We start from the raw sequence: 17,532 nt of genomic DNA on the forward strand, positions 1-17,532 counted from the left end.
GGCCCTCGACACATCATTTGGCAACTTGTGAGTGAAGTGGAAATTAGTGGGGTTATGTGTGAGTGTGTGCACCAGGTTACAATAGTGCAATGTTACATAGAAACATGCAAACTTAACTAGTCCATGGGACGACTAGGTAAAAGGTCCCTCAGAACAAAGCAGATTAAAAAAACAAAACGCTTGGTCTCAACCTTCCACATACAGTCAATCTTTGAACAAAATCTATAAAACACAAAAGTAATCAAAAAAGTAAACATTGTAATGTTCCTCAGAGCATAAACTCAAATGCCAGTGCAGAAACTAGTGCCAACAATTTTTACTTTAAAACTGAGTAACCAGAAATAGTTTGCTCAGGGTTACTGGTGGTGAAAATGGTGAGAGGGTTAGGGGTTCATTCATGCTTGGTTGCAGTTGTCTAATGAAATACTATATGGCACAGGTCAGCTTGGTACTACAGTACTGTACCTCTCTAAGGGTAACAAAGTGCAAAGAGTCAAACTGGGCTATGTTATGTAGTAATAATGTCCAGCTTTGGCATAGAATGCAGTGCATCATACCAAATCATTATCTGGCCTCGGACAGTTAAAAGCCTAGAATGTAGCGTAGCTGTCGGCCATTTCTACCCTCTCAGGGGAACCTACTGGTTTCTAGTAGTCAAATAATAATAGTGCATTCTAATTTAAAAAACCCTCATCACAAACGGTCTCTCTAATACTGTAGCGTAATAAACATTTGGCATCTGTTTGGTGGCAGACCTTCCCTTTTCAGTCAACAAGATCCATCCTGCACAGTCATGCAACTATTGTTCCGGTATTATATAAGAGACAGGCATCTTCATTTAAGACGTTATGTGCCCTTTTCATTGACTACAGTATGTGCCAAACATGATTACAATAATCAACAACAAAATATTTTTTTTTACTTAATAGTCATGAACTAATTCTAATAATCCGGATTCAAAACCAAATCAAATTCCTCAGTTAAATGTGAGGAATTGTCACTTTAAATATAGATATTGATGAATAAATAAAAAGCACTGCCTCACAAGATTAAGGTCAACCAATAATAAAGAGTAACTTAATGTAACTCAACAATAGCAATTGTAAACGCGGATAATCTGTCATGATTCAACGCATCCAAGTTCAGTCTAGCATTTAGGCTATGTGGACTGCACTAAAAGGGAGGTAAACTTCAAACAAAATGAGCACTAACAAGCCAAGGAATGAACCCCTTCACCCATACCCAGTTACCCTTCACCCATACCCAGTTACCCTTCACCCATACCCAGTTACCCTTCACCCATACCCAGTTACCCTTCACCCATACCCAGTTACCCTTCACCCATACCCAGTTACCCTTCACCCATACCCGGTTACCCTTCACCCATACCCAGTTACCCTTCACCCATACCCAGTTACCCTTCACCCATACCCAGTTACCCTTCACCCATACCCAGTTACCCTTCACCCATACCCGGTTACCCTTCACCCATACCCGGTTACCCTTCACCCATACCCGGTTACCCTTCACCCATACCCAGTTACCCTTCACCCATACCCAGTTACCCTTCACCCATACCCAGTTACCCTTCACCCATACCCGGTTACCCTTCACCCATACCCAGTTACCCTTCACCCATACCCAGTTACCCTTCACCCATACCCAGGTTACCCTTCACCCATACCCAGTTACCCTTCACCCATACCCAGTTACCCTTCACCCATACCCAGTTACCCTTCACCCATACCCAGTTACCCTTCACCCATACCCAGTTACCCTTCACCCATACCCAGTTACCCTTCACCCATACCCAGTTACCCTTCACCCATACCCAGTTACCCTTCACCCATACCCAGTTACCCTTCACCCATACCCAGTTACCCTTCACCCATACCCAGTTACCCTTCACCCATACCCAGTTACCCGTCACCCATACCCAGTTACCCTTCACCCATACCCAGTTACCCTTCACCCATACCCAGTTACCCTTCACCCATACCCGGTTACCCTTCACCCATACCCAGTTACCCTTCACCCATACCCAGTTATCCTTCACCCATACCCAGTTATCCTTCACCCATACCCAGTTACCCTTCACCCATACCCAGTTACCCTTCACCCATACCCAGTTACCCTTCACCCATACCCAGTTACCCGTCACCCATACCCAGTTACCCTTCACCCATACCCAGTTACCCTTCACCCATACCCAGTTACCCTTAACCCATACCCAGTTACCCATACCCAGTTACCCATACCCTTCACCCATACCCAGTTACCCTTAACCCATACCCAGTTACCCATACCCAGTTACCCATACCCAGTTACCCATACCCTTCACCCATACCCAGTTACCCATACCCAGTTACCCATACCCTTCACCCATATGTCCAGTTACCCATACCCAGTTACCCATATCCTTCACCCATACCCAGTTACCCATACCTTTCACCCATACCCAGTTACCCATACCCAGTTACCCATACCCTTTACCCATACCTGACCACAGAGATACAGACAAAGCCAGAGAGAAGGGAGAAAGACAAACAAACATGGAAGAAATAATGAGAGGGAGAATATCCTCTCTAATACACAGTAACTCAAGTAGTTCCATAGGACTCTGTGACGGGTCTGGGAGTGCTTTGTGCATTACTTGTGCATTACTAGCATGTATGCATGCTACGCTGTGAGTGTGTGCGGAGTGTGTGTTTGTTCTAAAGTTTATATGCTATGTGCTGCATAGGTTGCAATAGAATGACATCTGAAAAATACTTCAGAAAGAATTAATGCATCATTGACGGATCCACTTTGATAAAAGCCATAGGTTGAAATGGTAATTGACACATGAGGATAAGTCAACAGAAAATCAACTATTGCTCAAGTGTAACTTCACTTGCATATCATGATTTTTTTTGTCGACATTTCTATGTGTATTTCTGATATCAAATCCTTAATCTCCTTTGTGTGTAATCTTCACAGATCCTCTGCTGTGTGTGTGTGTGTGTGTGTGTGTGTGTGTGTGTGTGTGTGTTGACCAGTGAGCCAATATCCAAATCCTTGTGTGTGTCCCCTAATATAAATAGCAACGCATGTATAATGGCAAGATGGACACAGATACAGTATGAACATTCTTGCTAGGTGCACGTGTCAAAGCCTGCACCAATCCCTATTATGTAAAACACTTTATCTGGCCTTCCATGCACGTCTTCATGAACACCTCCCATCTTCCCTTCCCAACCATTACCTATTGAAACAGCCCCCTCCCCCCAGAGGTCCTAAACCCTGTTCCCCGCTGGTCCTCCTCCAGGCAGGGTGGGGCTCAGTCTGAGGGACAGTGGTGGCTGTTGATCCAGAGCAGGTCGTCCAGCACACCCCAGTGCAGGTAGAGGATGGAGCCCACCACCAGCACGTGCATGATCTGGTGGCTGTTGCACCAGTAGTCAAAGAGGCCCGGGCGGAAGCGCTCTGGGATGCGCGAGATGTTGATGATCCCGCCCAGTACAGCCAGCGCGTCCATGGTGAGGAAGTGTTGCAGCGAGGTGGGGCTGCCGCCGCCCACGCCCACCCAGCGCAGCAGGAAGAAGGAGAAGCGGAACAGGGCCTGCCAGGCAAAGGAGCGCAGACGCCGCACGCTACTCCGCGCCGTGATGGCCGAGTAGATAGCGTAGCTGGACAGCAGGATGTAGACGAGCAGAGCCACTGTGCGGGTGAATGGGTAGCACAGCAGGGTGCTGTAGACGATGGGCAGCGCTCCTGAGGCAAACAACACACAAAGTCAGAGGCAGTTAGTCATTAAACTACACCACAACAAATATTCACATCCCAGAGAATCATGCACACAAAGCTGCCATCAAGGCAAAGGGTGGCTACTTTGAAGAATATCAAATATCAAATATATTTTGATTTGTTTAACACTTTTTTGTTACTACATGATTCCATATGTGTTATTTCATAGTTTTGATGTCTTCACTATTATTCTACAATGTAGAAAATAGTAAAATAAAATAAAAACCCTGGAATGAGTGGTACTGTATATATACATTTACATTTACATTTACGTCATTTAGCAGACGCTCTTATCCAGAGCGACTTACAAATTGGTACATTCACCTTATGATATCCAGTGGAACAACCACTTTACAATAGTACATCTATATCTTTTTTGGGGGGAGGGTAGGGGGGGGAGGTTTAGAAGGATTACTTAATCCTATCCCAGGTATTCCTTAAAGAGGTGGGGTTTCAGGTGTCTCCGGAAGGTGGTGATTGACTCCGCTGTCCTGGCGTCGTGAAGGAGCTTGTTCCACCATTGGGGTGCCAGAGCAGCGAACAGGTTTAATAAAGGTTTAATAATAATAATACTTTATTTGGCACTTAATAACTTTTTAATGACGGGGGCAGTATTCGGAAATTCGGATGAATGACGTGCCCAAATTAAACTGCCTACTACTCGGGCTCAGAACGTAGGATATGCATATTATTAATAGATTTGGATAGAAAACACTCTGAAGTTTCTAAAACTGTTTGAATGATGTCTGTGAGTATAACAGACCTCATATGGCAGGCAAAAACCTGAGAGGAAATCCAACCAGGAAGTGGTTTGTAGTTTTTCAAGACTGGGCCTACTCAGTATACAGTGACTTAGGGTTCATTTTGCACTTTCTAAGGCTTCCACTAGATGTCAACAGTCTTTAGACAGTTGTTTGAGGCTCCTATGGTGAACAGAGAGCGAACAAAGGAAGTTGGAAGTTGTTGACTCAGGAGTGGACATGAGTTCATTGGCACGAGTTCATTGGCACGCATTCACGTGAGAGTTAGCTGTGTTCAATTACATTTTTCAAGACATTGGAATCGTCCGGTTGGAATATTATTGAAGTTTTATGTTAAAAAGGCCCTAAAGATTGATGCTATACATCGTTTGACATGTTTCTACGAACTTAAATATAACTTTTTTTGACTTTTCGTCGTGAAATCTTCTGCGCACTTCCTACATTTGGAGTAGCTTACTGAACGCACGAACAAAAAGGACATAAATGATGGACTTTATCGAACAAAACAACATTTATTGTGGACCTGGGATACCTAGGAGTGCATTCTGATGAAGATCATCAAAGGTAAGTGAATATTTATAATTCTATTTATGATTTTAGATGACTCCAAAATGGCGGGTATCTGTATTGCCTGCTGTTGTTTTCTGAGGGCTGTACTCAGATTATTGCAGTGTGCTTTCCCCGTGAAGCTTTTTTGAAATCTGTCACAGCGGTTGCATTAAGGAGATGTTTATCTATAATTCTTTGAATAACAGTTTAATATTTTATCAACGTTTATGATGAGTATTTCTGTAAATTGATGTGCTCATTCACCGGAAGTTTTCGGAGGAAAAGCATTTCTGAACATTACGGGCCAATGTAAAATAGGGTTTTTGGATATAAATATGAACTTTATCGAGCAAAACATACATGTATTGTATAACATGAAGTCCTATGAGTGCCATCTGATGAAGATCATCAAAGGTTTGTGCTTAATTTTAGCTGTATTTCTGTTTTTTGTGACGCCTGTTCTTGCTTGGAAAATGGCTGTGTGGCTTTTATTTTTTAGGCACTGTCCTAACATAATCTAATGTTTTGCTTTCGCCGTAAAGCCTTTTTGAAATCGGACAACATGGTTGGGTTAAGGAGACGTGTATCTTTAAAATGGTGTAAAATAGTTGTATGTTTGAGAAATTTGAATTCTGAGATTTTTGCTGTTTTGAATTTGCCGCCCTGCTATTTCACTGGCTGTGTCCCGCAGATGGGACGCTAGCGTCCCACATAGCCCATACTAGTTTAATAGGCACTTACTATAGTCATTTTTTTATGAGATTGGAAAATGTTTTTATTTTTATTAGGTTATGCATGTGCTCTTTATGACAAAGTGTGAAATCAAACTTTTTTTCCCCTACCAAGTTACACATCTTGAAAGGCACCAAATTGCTGGCACCAAACACACTGGCTATTGGATACACAAGATGATTTGAATATATGTAAATTAAAAATGGATTGCACAAAAAGAGTGCGCCAGACAGTGTACACAGAAAACAAAAGTCCGGAAGAGAAAGAAAGGAGAGAAGGAGATAAAAAGGTAGAGAGAATGAAAGAAAGAATGAGAGAGTAGAGAGCTTTTAGTTGCTACCCAAAAGCCCCTCTGCTTACCCAGCGTGTTGATCATGCAGATGCCGCACATGTCGAGGGTGAGAAGGGTGTGGTAGACAGGCTCTCCTCCCTCGTGGTTCATGAAGAGGTGGTAGAGCACAGAGCCCAGCTGGGGGGACAGGCAGGCCAGGAAGTGGACCACACCCAGCCATGTCACACTGATCTGGGACCAGGGGAAGTTGAGCGGGATGAGGAACAGGAAGCAGAGCAGAGGGATACCTGTCAGGAAGGGGTGAAGGGGATAAACAGGGTTCGGTCAAATAGGCCTAAATCTTGCTGACAACTAGCACCAGATTTACCAATACAAAAAGCTTGCAGTTTTCACCAGTTTATTTTCACCTGTTATTATATTCCAATGAAATGACAAAAAATGTCAAATGTGTTATGAATTTCCAATCACATTAGCAATACGGCATAGCGCTACTGCATAGACACCTTTTTTTCACCTTCCACAAGCTCTTGTTCAGCTTCAGCAACAATTACTGCTGCACTACAGGGCAATTCCACAGTAACAGAATTACACAGAGACTGTATGGCAAGCAAAAAACAACTATGTACAATGACTACTTTGAACAACTTACACACCAGGGTTCTCCCCAGGATATTTAAACAAGGAGGTGCTGCAGAATACAGCCAAGATTTTTGAACACCTGTAACTACAATTTCCTGCAATCTAGATCAAACAATGGCCTTATATGATAAAAAATGAAGAAATAAATTGTTTTTTTAAAATGGTTCGGTCCTACAGACAGTGAGTCATGTGGCAGGCAAACAGGCATCCAGTTACTGTTTGATTGAACGCTAGGATGGCATAAGCGACTTTGAGCGTGGTACGATTGTCCAGTATCTCAGAAATGGCCGGCCTCCTGGGATTTTCATGCATGACAGTGTCTAGGGTTTACTGAGAACGGTGCGACAAACAAAAAGCATTCAGTCAGCGTAGCCCTGTGGGCGAAAACAGCTTGTTGATGAGAGAGGTCAAAAGGAGAATGTCAAGAATCGTGCAAGCTAACAGGCAGGCCACAAACAGGGAAATAACGGCGCAGTACAACAGCATCTCGGAACGCACAACTCGTCGGTCCTTGTCACGGAAGGGCTATTGCAGCAGGCGGCCACACCGGGTTCCACTCCTATCAGCTAAAAACAAGAAGAGGAGGTTCCAATGGGAACGTGATCACCAACACTGGACAACTGAGGAATGGAAAAACTTTTCCTGGTCCGACTAATCACGGTTGCTGTTATGTCATGCTGATGGCAGAGTCAGGATTTAGCCTAAGCTGCTTGAGTCCATGGCTCCATCCTGCCTGCTGTCAACGGTACAGGCTGGTGGCGGTGGTGTAATGGTGTGGGGAATGTTTTCCTGCCACACGTTAAGTCCCTTGTTACCAATTGAGCCATGTTTGAACACCAACCACACCTTGTAGAATCCATGCCCTGAAGAGTTCAGGCTGTTCTGGAAGCAAGAGGGGGGTCTGACCCGGTACTAGATGGGTGTACCTAGTAAGCTGGCCACTGAGTGTAAGTGTCTTCAGAAAGTATTCATACCCCTTGACATATTCCACATTTTGTTGTTACAGACGGAATTCTAAATTGATTAAATAGATGTATTTTCTCACCCATCTGCACACAATACCCTATGACTACAACGTGAAAATGTATTTTTTCAAGATTTCTGCAAATGTATTGAAAATGAAATACAGAAATATCTAATTTACATAAGTATTCACACTCTTTTGCTTTGACACTCCAAATTGAGTTCAGGTTCATCCAATTTCCTTTGATCATCCTTGAGATGTCACTACAACTTGATTGGAGTCCACCTGTTGCCAATTCCATTTTTTGGACATGATTTAGAAAGAAACACACCTTTCTATATATGTCAGAGCTGAAACTATCCCATGAAGTCCAAGGAACTAGTACATCTCCAAGATTGTGATTAGGCATATATCTGGGGAAGGGTATAAAACTATTTGTAGAGTGTTCAAAGTTTCCAAGAGCACAGTGGTCTCCATCATTGGGAAATAAAAAAAATATGGAACTATCCAGATTCTGCCTAGAGTTGGCCTTCTGACCAAACGGAACAACCGGGCAAGAAGGACCTTGGTCAGGGAGGTGACCAAGAACCCAATGAACACTGACAGAACTACAGAGTTCCTTGGCTGAGATGGGAAAACCTGCCAGAAGGACAACAGTCTCTACAGCACTTTAAGGGAAAGTGTCCAGACAGATGCCACTTCTGAGAAAAATCCACGACAGCATGCCTGGAGTTTGCAAAAATGCACGTGAAAGACTGATAGCATAAGGCAAAATATTCTGTGGTCTGATGAGACAAATTTTACTATTTGGTCTGAATGCAAAGCGCTATGTCTGGAGAAAACCAGGCACAGAACATCAGCCGTCTAACAACATCCCTACTGTGCAGCATGGTGCTGGCAGCATGATACTATGGGCATGCTCTTCAACTGCAGGGATTGGGAGACTGATAGAGGGAACAATGAATGGAACCAAATACAGGCAAATCCTTGATGAGAACCTGCTTCAGAGTGCAAACGACCTTAGACTGGGGAGAAGATTTACGTTCCAACAGGACAATGACCTCAAACATACAGCCAAAGCAACGCTGGAATGCTTTAATCCTATTGAAAATCTGTGGAAAGACTAAGATTGCTGTTCACCGCCACTCCCCATCTAACTTAACAGAACTTGAGAAAAAAAACAAATTCAGATGTGCAAAGCTGATACAGACATACCCAAGACGACTCAAAACTGTAATCACTGCCAAAGGTGCTTCTGCAAAATATTGACTCATGGTTGTGAATACTTATTTAAATGAGATATTTCTGCATTTCATTTTCAATACATTTGCAAAAATGTTTAAAACATGTTTCACTTTGTCATTATGGGGTATTGTGTGTAGATGGGTGAGAGAATTTGTTCTTAACTGACTTGCCAAGTAAAATAAAGGTTCAATAAAAAATAAAGGTTACTCATTAAAAGAGTGTGGATCTCGGTTACATTTCACCCACCTTTGACCTCATACTCACGGCACCAATATAACTGACTGGGTTTGAACTCAGGCCTACTATAGAACAACACTTTCTGTGGCAAACAAAAGCATAAGAATCTGTAACAAAAACAAAAGCGGTAAAGTCAAGGGGTATGAATACTTTCTGAAGGCTCTGTTTTTTTTTTCTTCTCTTATGGTCTTTGGGAGATCCCTGCACAGTAAATACAATTAAAACATTTACTGGAAAAACAGTGCAGATGCAAAGACCACAGTTCTTTCCTGTGAAAAATCGCAGCGTAATTCTGTTACCATGGAATTGCTCTTAAACTAAAGAAGTGTTGTAGGTTGCTTCACTTAGGCTATTGGAATGTGCTTGGTGAGCAAAATCAGGTCCTTGAAATTTGATACACACATATCACTCTCCTCCACATCCTGCCTTCTTCCCCATCTTTCGCTCACTCTGCTTTTCCGAATGTAAAATCATTTGTCCTGACCAGGTGATACAGCCAATGCAATCCAACACCAGAGGAGGCTGGTGGGAGTAGTTATAGGAGGACAGGCTCATTGTATTGGCTGGAATGGTATAAATGGAATGGAGTCAAACATGATTTCCATGTTTGATACCGTTCCATTTATTCCATTCCAGCCAATACAATGAGCCTGTCCTCCTATAGCTCCTCCCACCAGCCTCCTATCTAACATCTATTTTGAGTGTGATTTCTTCTGCACCCTCCCTCCATACCCCGCTCAGCACTACTGAACAGTATAACTGGACAGGCTCTCTCAGGCTGCGTTTACACAGGCAACCCAATTCTGGGGGTTTTCCATTAATTGGTCTTTTGACCAATCACATTAGATATTTTTCAGAGCTGATCTGATTGGCCAAAAAAACTATTAGTGTAAAAATATAATTGGATTGCCTGTGTAAACACAGCCTAATCGGTCCAAAGTATGATTGCTACTCTTTAGACAGGAGTTGCGTGTTTCTATCCAAAAGTATTCCAGCTGTTGAACATATTGTGCAAATGTAACATTTAGACTCAATTTGTGTGATCTTATTTGGTGCCATATATTACAAAAAATGGGACCTGTGTGACTTCACCAACTTTATATATATAAATATATACCATTTAGCAGACGCTTTTACCCAATGAGACCCAATGAGTCATACATCCGTATTTATGTAGCCTATTTTCTGAATGCTATTATGCTGCAAGAATATTGCAATAACCTTTTTCTCTAAATGACAAACCTTTTTCTCTGAATGACAAACCTTTTTCTCTGAACATCCTTTTTCTTTTAATTACTTTTCTCTGAATGACAATTGCATAGTAAGGGAGAGGCTAAGCTGCCTGCCAATCAATCAATCATTCCTGGTCCTAATAAAGGATTCCTCTTCCTTTCAGGCATAAATTCCCCCCTGCCCTGGTGATCACTAATCCTGTCTGTTTTAATGACTGTTGGCAGGATGTGCTGTAAGTAAAATGGAAGGAGTTGGCTGACACTAAAACTCAACACTCCATTGGTACACGAGCATCCTTTATACCGTGAAGTCAACTTGCTACTTGAGGTCATCAAGAATCCTATGCTAGAGACCATGGTTTCATATGCAATCTTGGTCACTTAAATCTGAAAATGAAGAGGATTTTTAGAGACACAGACAGCCTTCTCCTTCTCTGCCCAACACATATACTGAAATTATAAGAGTATGTGGGCAAATTCATTGTGATTATCTATAACTTGTTACCATACTTTCTGACATAATTACCACGTTATTACCAGTTTATTCTGTGCTGTAATGTACTACCAGGTGCAACCAAAACTTTACATAAAGCTTATTATATTAGTCATCAGCTGCTGATGAGATTTGTCTTTGGTTTTGCCTATGGCAACTTACTGTGATTCAACTAACTACAATAGCAAGCTGCTTGCTAGTTAGCTAGCCAGCTAACCCTTTCCATGGCTGCTGTCACTGGTCACAGTACGGAGCGACTTCAGTGCCAACAGAAACTGTATTTGAATTCAACATTTTTTTATTTGTAATGCACAAATTGAATAATTTAATAAATAAATTGAACTTGTATTTCATGATTGAAAACTGAATTGAATTAATAGTTTTAAAGTTTAATTTCAATTGAATTAAATACATTTTCAAATTCAGTTCTCTAAATTCAGATTCAAAACCAGAGGCAACATCCTGGTACTTTGTCAGCAAGGAATGGTAGAAGTTAACAGATAGAATCAAACGTATACAGGTTGAACAGGGTTCCGGCGGTTTCTGAAGCCAATGTGGCATGTTTAATTTATTTTCTTCCGATTCATTTGGCTCTAAAATGCGTACCATTTTGGCTATAAGCTATTATGACCCCATTCCTCAATGGGGATCTCTCTAAGACTCTTGAATATTGTCGTGCCTTCTGTTCCCCTCTATGATGCACACAGGACACGCAGGACACGTAAGAGAGTGTGACAAAAATAAATGCAATTTGGCCCCCATAAGAATATAGTTGAATTGCCCTGTCATAGCCCTTCTGAGGATAGCTTTTCCACTCCCTATTTAATCTTGCTCTTGTGACTGGCTGGGTTCGAACCAGGTCTCCAGCATGTCATAAGACTGTGTTAGCCCACTTAGCTAAATCCCATATGGATGAGTTCAGGAAGCTAACAAGTATTCAAGTCTCCAGCAAGGGCTCCTGAGTGGCGCTGGGGCCTAAGGCACTGCATATCGGTGCAAGAGGCAGCACTACAGTCTCTGGTTCAAATCCAGGCTGAATCACATCCGGCCGTGATTGGGAGTCCCATAGGGCGGCGCACAATTGGCCCAGTATTGAAGAAAATAGAATTTGTTCTTAACTGACTTGCCAAGTAAAATAAAGGTTCAATAAAAAATAAAGGTTACTCATTAAAAGAGTGTGGATCTCGGTTACATTTCACCCACCTTTTACCTCATACTCACGGCACCAATATAACTGACTGGGTTTGAACTCAGGCCTACTATAGAACAACACTTTCTGTGGCAAACAAAACATAAGAATCTGTTTACCATATTTAATGAGAGCACAACAGCGGTGGTTTGGTGATCCATGCATGTGATGAACAACCTTGCCTGAGACCGGAAGACATGATTAGGTTCTAACCCAGGTCTCCTGTGTGCCAGACAATGCAACTTTTCAGGTCTCAGTGTATTCATCATGCAAGCATGGTCCATGAACCACCTGTTACACTTCACCCCCCTTTGACCTCCTCCTTGAAGAGACCCATCCAAGTCACAGAACCAATGCCTAGGCTTTAGCTCAGCAGGTTAACAAAGTCTTCACCCAGTCACTCACATTATAATGAGTACCCTTGCCGGAGACTTGAAACTAATATGTCTAACATGTCAAACTAACACATCTTCAGATCTCAGGCAAGGTTCTCATCACATAAGCATGGTCACAGAAACCACAACCATGTTCCAAGTTTTAGCTTTCAGCAAAGGGGTCATAATAGCTTATAGCCCAAAGAGTTCAAATGCCAAATTCATTGGAAGAAGATAAATTCAACATGACACATTGGCTTTAGAAAATGCCTGAAACCTGTTTAACACAGAGCGCACGGTTCTCCCCAATGTAAGTGGGGATGCTGTGCCACCTTGTTAAAATATCCTGGAGAGAACCCTGGAGCGTGTGATTCTATCTGTTATTTTCTACCATTCCTTGCTAGCAAAGTAACAGGATGATGTCTCTGGTTTTGAATCTGAATTTAAAGAACTGAATTTGAATCTGAATGCATCTGAGAAGTTGAATATAAGAAACTTTGCTAAACTTGAAATTATATTTTGTAAACTTAATACACAGACAATGAAAGCAATATATACAATATTGAAATGGAATATATAAATATTGTATTTCAATATTTAATGGAATTGAAATTGAATTTTAAAACTGAATGCAATATTCATTCAATTCAGTTTCAAATCATGAAATACAAGTGCAATTTATGAATTCAATAACTCAATTTGTGCATTACAAATCGAAAAATATAGAATTTAAATTCAATATCTTAATACAAAAATATTGAATTCAAATCGTTTCTGTTGGCACTGAAATCGCTCCATAGCAAAGCCTCTACCCAGGCAAGATCTGCACTGCTCTGTTGCTAGCTAGCTAGCAAACCCACTCATTTATTTCTAGAGAAATTTAGCTAGCCAGCCAGCAAGTTCATCCCAAAATATTTAAACTCACCATGTGTGTATATGTTTCCCAGTTCGTTGTGCATGTAAAAAAGGCTTCTTATACAGTCTTGGACAGAAGATATTGGTCGGTATCCAGTCAGGACGTATTTGTTGAATTGAAGATGAGGAGGTGAATTCGCCCAGTCTAATAGTCTGGGTCCATTTAAAAATGCCATAGCAACCAAAATAGTTAAAACGACGCCGCCAAAAAAGTAAAATAATGACTGTACACCTATATACACATATAGTAGAATTATTGCGAATAAAAATTTATTAGACACCATTGATCAAATCTGGGGGGGTAGCTAACTATAATGTGCTGCTAGCTACATAGCTAGCTAGCTCCCATAGCTACAATACTGTAGCGAGCTAGCGACAGAAAATATGTTCTTTCTTTTCAGCACCACTACCGGTGACAGCGTTTTTATCCCGCTGTTTGCTTTTAAAAACCGATACTTGTGTCAACCACAGGGGTTGACAAGGACGAGGCCAACCACATACATGGTGTAAGCCCGTGGTATACATTACATATTACATTTAATTGCCGACATAACACCCAACATCTGTCGGAGGTTAGCTAACACAATATAATTCATGGTAGCTGCTAGCTAGTTTCTCAATGTGTCGCTAGCTAGCGTACAACATTCCACGGCACATATCATTAGCCATAGTTAGTTCATCTGCACCGGTTCACAAGTCCAGTGGCTTTAGCTTAGCTACTTCCATCCATCACCTTGATACCACTGACTACAGAGGAATGGGTTTAGCGGTCAGATTTCCAATACAGGACTAACGTTAGCAGGTCATAACGTAAAAGCAGCTAAACGCTCGCGCACAATCATCTCTATTGTATTTACAAAAATATCCATATTCTGGTTACAGCTAACTAACGGTAGCTAGTTTGTCACCGACCAACAACTACAGATGTAGTGCGATGGAACGCGTTAGCGTGCTACTGCTGTGATTTGGAGATTTCAAACAAATATGGATAAGGAAGATGTCAATCCGACACCAAAAAATACAGATTTTCGTGTCCAGATCTTCTCTCGTATTGGTAACCCCATTTCCCATAAAGATTCCGTCCAAACTCTTGTTAAATGTGACTCGTTTGTTCACCGGCGTCGAGTCCCTCGCATCGGATGACTGATGCCCTGTACCGGACAGTGACGCTCTAATCCAATGTGGGTATAGAGCGGTACTGAAGAGAATTATTGCGGGGGACTGACACTGGGGTTTTATGAGAAAACAGCACAAGGGAGACAGGGATAAATACCTCACCAGTCACTGTCTGGTATTATTTTTGGAATAATGTTTAATAATGGATGCACCAATAATTAGGCTATCCTCTCTAGAATTTAGGAAACATGAAGAAGAAACAGTTATTTGTACATTAATCTTACATCTTCTATGTATTTTTCTAATTACTTTCACGTAGTTAACACATTTAGGCCTACAACAGCAAAGTTTATTTTAAAATACACAAAAATGCACATTGGATAAGAAGGTGAAAGGTTGAATGTGGTGCCAGTCAGGGTGGCGGGAGCCATGTCAATCAACCTGCCCTCGCAGCTTGCACTCTATATGTTCATCCTTCATTAGCCAATAGGAAAGCCTATAACATGAACACGCCATTACTAAACCAATTGGAGCGCAGAATTGTGTTCATGGGTGTGTTCATGTATTATATTATTATATGGGTACGTTTCTATCTGAAATGATTCTGTAGTTGTGAGAGAGGGCAAAGTAGAGAAAATATGTTGTCCCTATATTGTTGGAGGTATGCTTAATAATTCTAATTGACTGTATAGATTGTGATTCAATAAAAAAAAAAATTGTTTACCAAAAAGTAATAACTTAGTTACTAAGAGCATATGAATGTTTCTCTAAATATGAATCTAAAATATTGTTTCCACACTCTCTTTCTTTCTCTCGCTCTCTCTCAATTCAATTCAACGGTATTTATTGGCATGGGAAACATATGTTTACATTGCCAAAGTAAGTGAAATAGATAAACAAAAGTGAAATAAACAATAAAAAGTGAACAGTAAATATTACACTCACCAGATCCAAAAAAGTTAAGACATTTCAAATGTCACATTATGTCTATATACAGTGTTGTAACGATGTGCAAATAGTTAAAGTACAAAATGGAAAATAAATAAATGTGGGTTGTATTTACAATAGTGTTTGTTCTTCACTGGATGCCCCTTTCTTTTGGCAACAGGTCACAAATCTTGCTGCTGTGACACACTGTGGTATTTCACCCAATAGATATGGGAGTTTATCAAATTTGTTTTCAAATTCTTTGTGGGTCTGTGTAATCTGAGGACAATATATCTCTAATATGGTCATACATTTGGCAGGAGGGAAGGAAGTGCAGCTTAGTTTCCATCTCATTTTGTGAGGAGTGTGCACATAGCCTGTCTTTTCTTGAGAGCCAGGTCTGCCTACGGCGACCTTTCTCAATAGGAAGTCTATGCTCACTGAGTCTGTACATAGTCAAAGCTTTCCTTAAATTTGGGTCAGTCACAGCGGTCAGTTATCCTGCCACTGTGTACTCTCTGATTAGGGCCACATAGCGTTCTAGTTTGCTCAGTTTTTTTGTTAATTCTTTCCAATGTGTCAAGTAATTATCTTTTTGTTTTCTCATGATTTGCTTGGGTCTAATTGTGTTACTGTCCTGGGGCTCTGTGGGGTCTGTTTGTGTTTGTGAACAGAGACCCAGAACCAGCTTGCTTAAGGGACTGTTTTCCAGGTTCATCTCTCTGTAGGTGATGGCTTTGTAATAGAAGGTTTGGGAATCGCTTCCTTTTAAGTGGTTGTAGAATTTAACGGCTCTTTCTGGATTTTGATAATTAGTGGGTATCGGCTTAATTCTGCTCTGCATGCATTATTTGGTGTTTTACGTTGTACACAGAGGATATTTTTGCACTCTCTCTCTTTCTTTTTCTCCCTCCCGCTCTTTCACTCCCTCTCTCTCTAGATGAGTATCATTTCATATCTAAACTTGAATAACATTATGAGTCTCCCAGTCGGCCAGTCTTAACATTTCAATAGTTGTCCTACGAGGTGACCCTATGGGTGTAACATGCCATAAATGTCAGTCTCTTCATATGAGAGACTTGATGCCATTGTATCTATTTTGATAGTTCTGATTGACACATCAAAATTAAGCTTGGAGCTAAGATAGTGGAATCTCCCTCAAACATGGTTTAACTTCCTACTATATTTGGAAATTAGCAGCCTACTTGGTAGGCTCAACTGAGAGTGGGCTGGTTAACATTATTCCTTCAAATTCTGTCTGATATGGGAACACTTTTTTAATTAAACTGAACAAAAATATAAATGCAACATGCAACAATTTCAAAGATTTTACTGAGTTACCATTCATATAATGAAATCAGTTAATTGAAATAAATTGATTAGGCCCTAATCTATGGATTTCACATAGGAATACAGCTATGCATCTGTTGGTCACAGGTATCTTTAAAAAAAGGTAGGGGCGTGGATCAGAAAACCAGTCAGTATCTGGTTTGACCAACATTTGCCTCATGCAGCGCAACACATCTCCTTTGCATAAAGTTCATCAGGCTGTTGATTATGACTTGTGGAATGTTGTCCCACTCCTCTTCAATGGCTGTGCGAATATGCTGAATATTGGCGGGAGCTGGAACACGCTGTCATCACATCGATCCAGAGCATCCCAAACGTGCTAAATTGGTGACATGTTTGGTGGGTATACAGGCCATTGAAGAACAGGGACATTTTCACCTTCCAGGAATTGTGTGCACATCCTTGCGACATGGGACCGTGCATTTTCATGCTTAAACATGAGACGATGGCGGCGAATGAATGGCACGACAATGTGCCTCAGGATCTTGTCACAGTATCTCTGTGCATTCAAACTTCCATCGTTGTCCGTAGCTTATGCCTGACCATACCATAACCCCAGCGCCACTATGGGGCAGTCAGTTCACAACGTTGACATCAGAAAACCGCTCGCCCAACATTGTAGAATAATAGTGAAGACACCAAAACTATGAAATAATACACATGGAATCATATAGTAACCAAAAAAAGTGTAAAACAAATCAAAATATATTTTAGATTTTAGATTCTTCAAA

At 41.2% G+C, this 17,532-nt stretch overlaps 1 protein-coding gene across 1 annotated transcript; it reads right to left on the reverse strand.

Annotated features, from left to right (window-relative positions):
- Positions 1-2,906: 2,906 nt before the first annotated feature.
- LOC115171498 (progestin and adipoQ receptor family member 4-like) lies at positions 2,907-14,693 on the reverse strand. Its single transcript, XM_029728381.1, has 3 exons — positions 13,419-14,693; positions 6,189-6,407; positions 2,907-3,753 (listed from the first exon to the last, which is right to left on the reverse strand). Exons 1-3 carry the CDS (start codon positions 13,690-13,692, stop codon positions 3,320-3,322), a joined length of 927 nt encoding a protein of 308 aa, XP_029584241.1. The 5' UTR covers positions 13,693-14,693; the 3' UTR covers positions 2,907-3,319.
- Positions 14,694-17,532: the final 2,839 nt, after the last annotated feature.

The sequence above is a fragment of the Salmo trutta genome, chromosome 32, assembly GCF_901001165.1.
Source record: "Salmo trutta chromosome 32, fSalTru1.1, whole genome shotgun sequence".
In the NCBI taxonomy this organism is placed as follows: Eukaryota; Metazoa; Chordata; class Actinopteri; order Salmoniformes; family Salmonidae; genus Salmo; species Salmo trutta.

Coding starts and splice junctions, on each gene's coding strand:
- LOC115171498 (XM_029728381.1), bottom strand. CDS start 13,692: ATGGTGTCTAATAAATTTTTATTCGCAATAATTCTACTATATGTGTAT. Junction 6,408..13,418: donor GGGAAACATATACACACATG/GTGAGTTTAAAT, acceptor CCTTCCTGACAG/GTATCCCTCTGCTCTGCTTC. Junction 3,754..6,188: donor CTGCATGATCAACACGCTGG/GTAAGCAGAGGG, acceptor TGTTTGCCTCAG/GAGCGCTGCCCATCGTCTAC.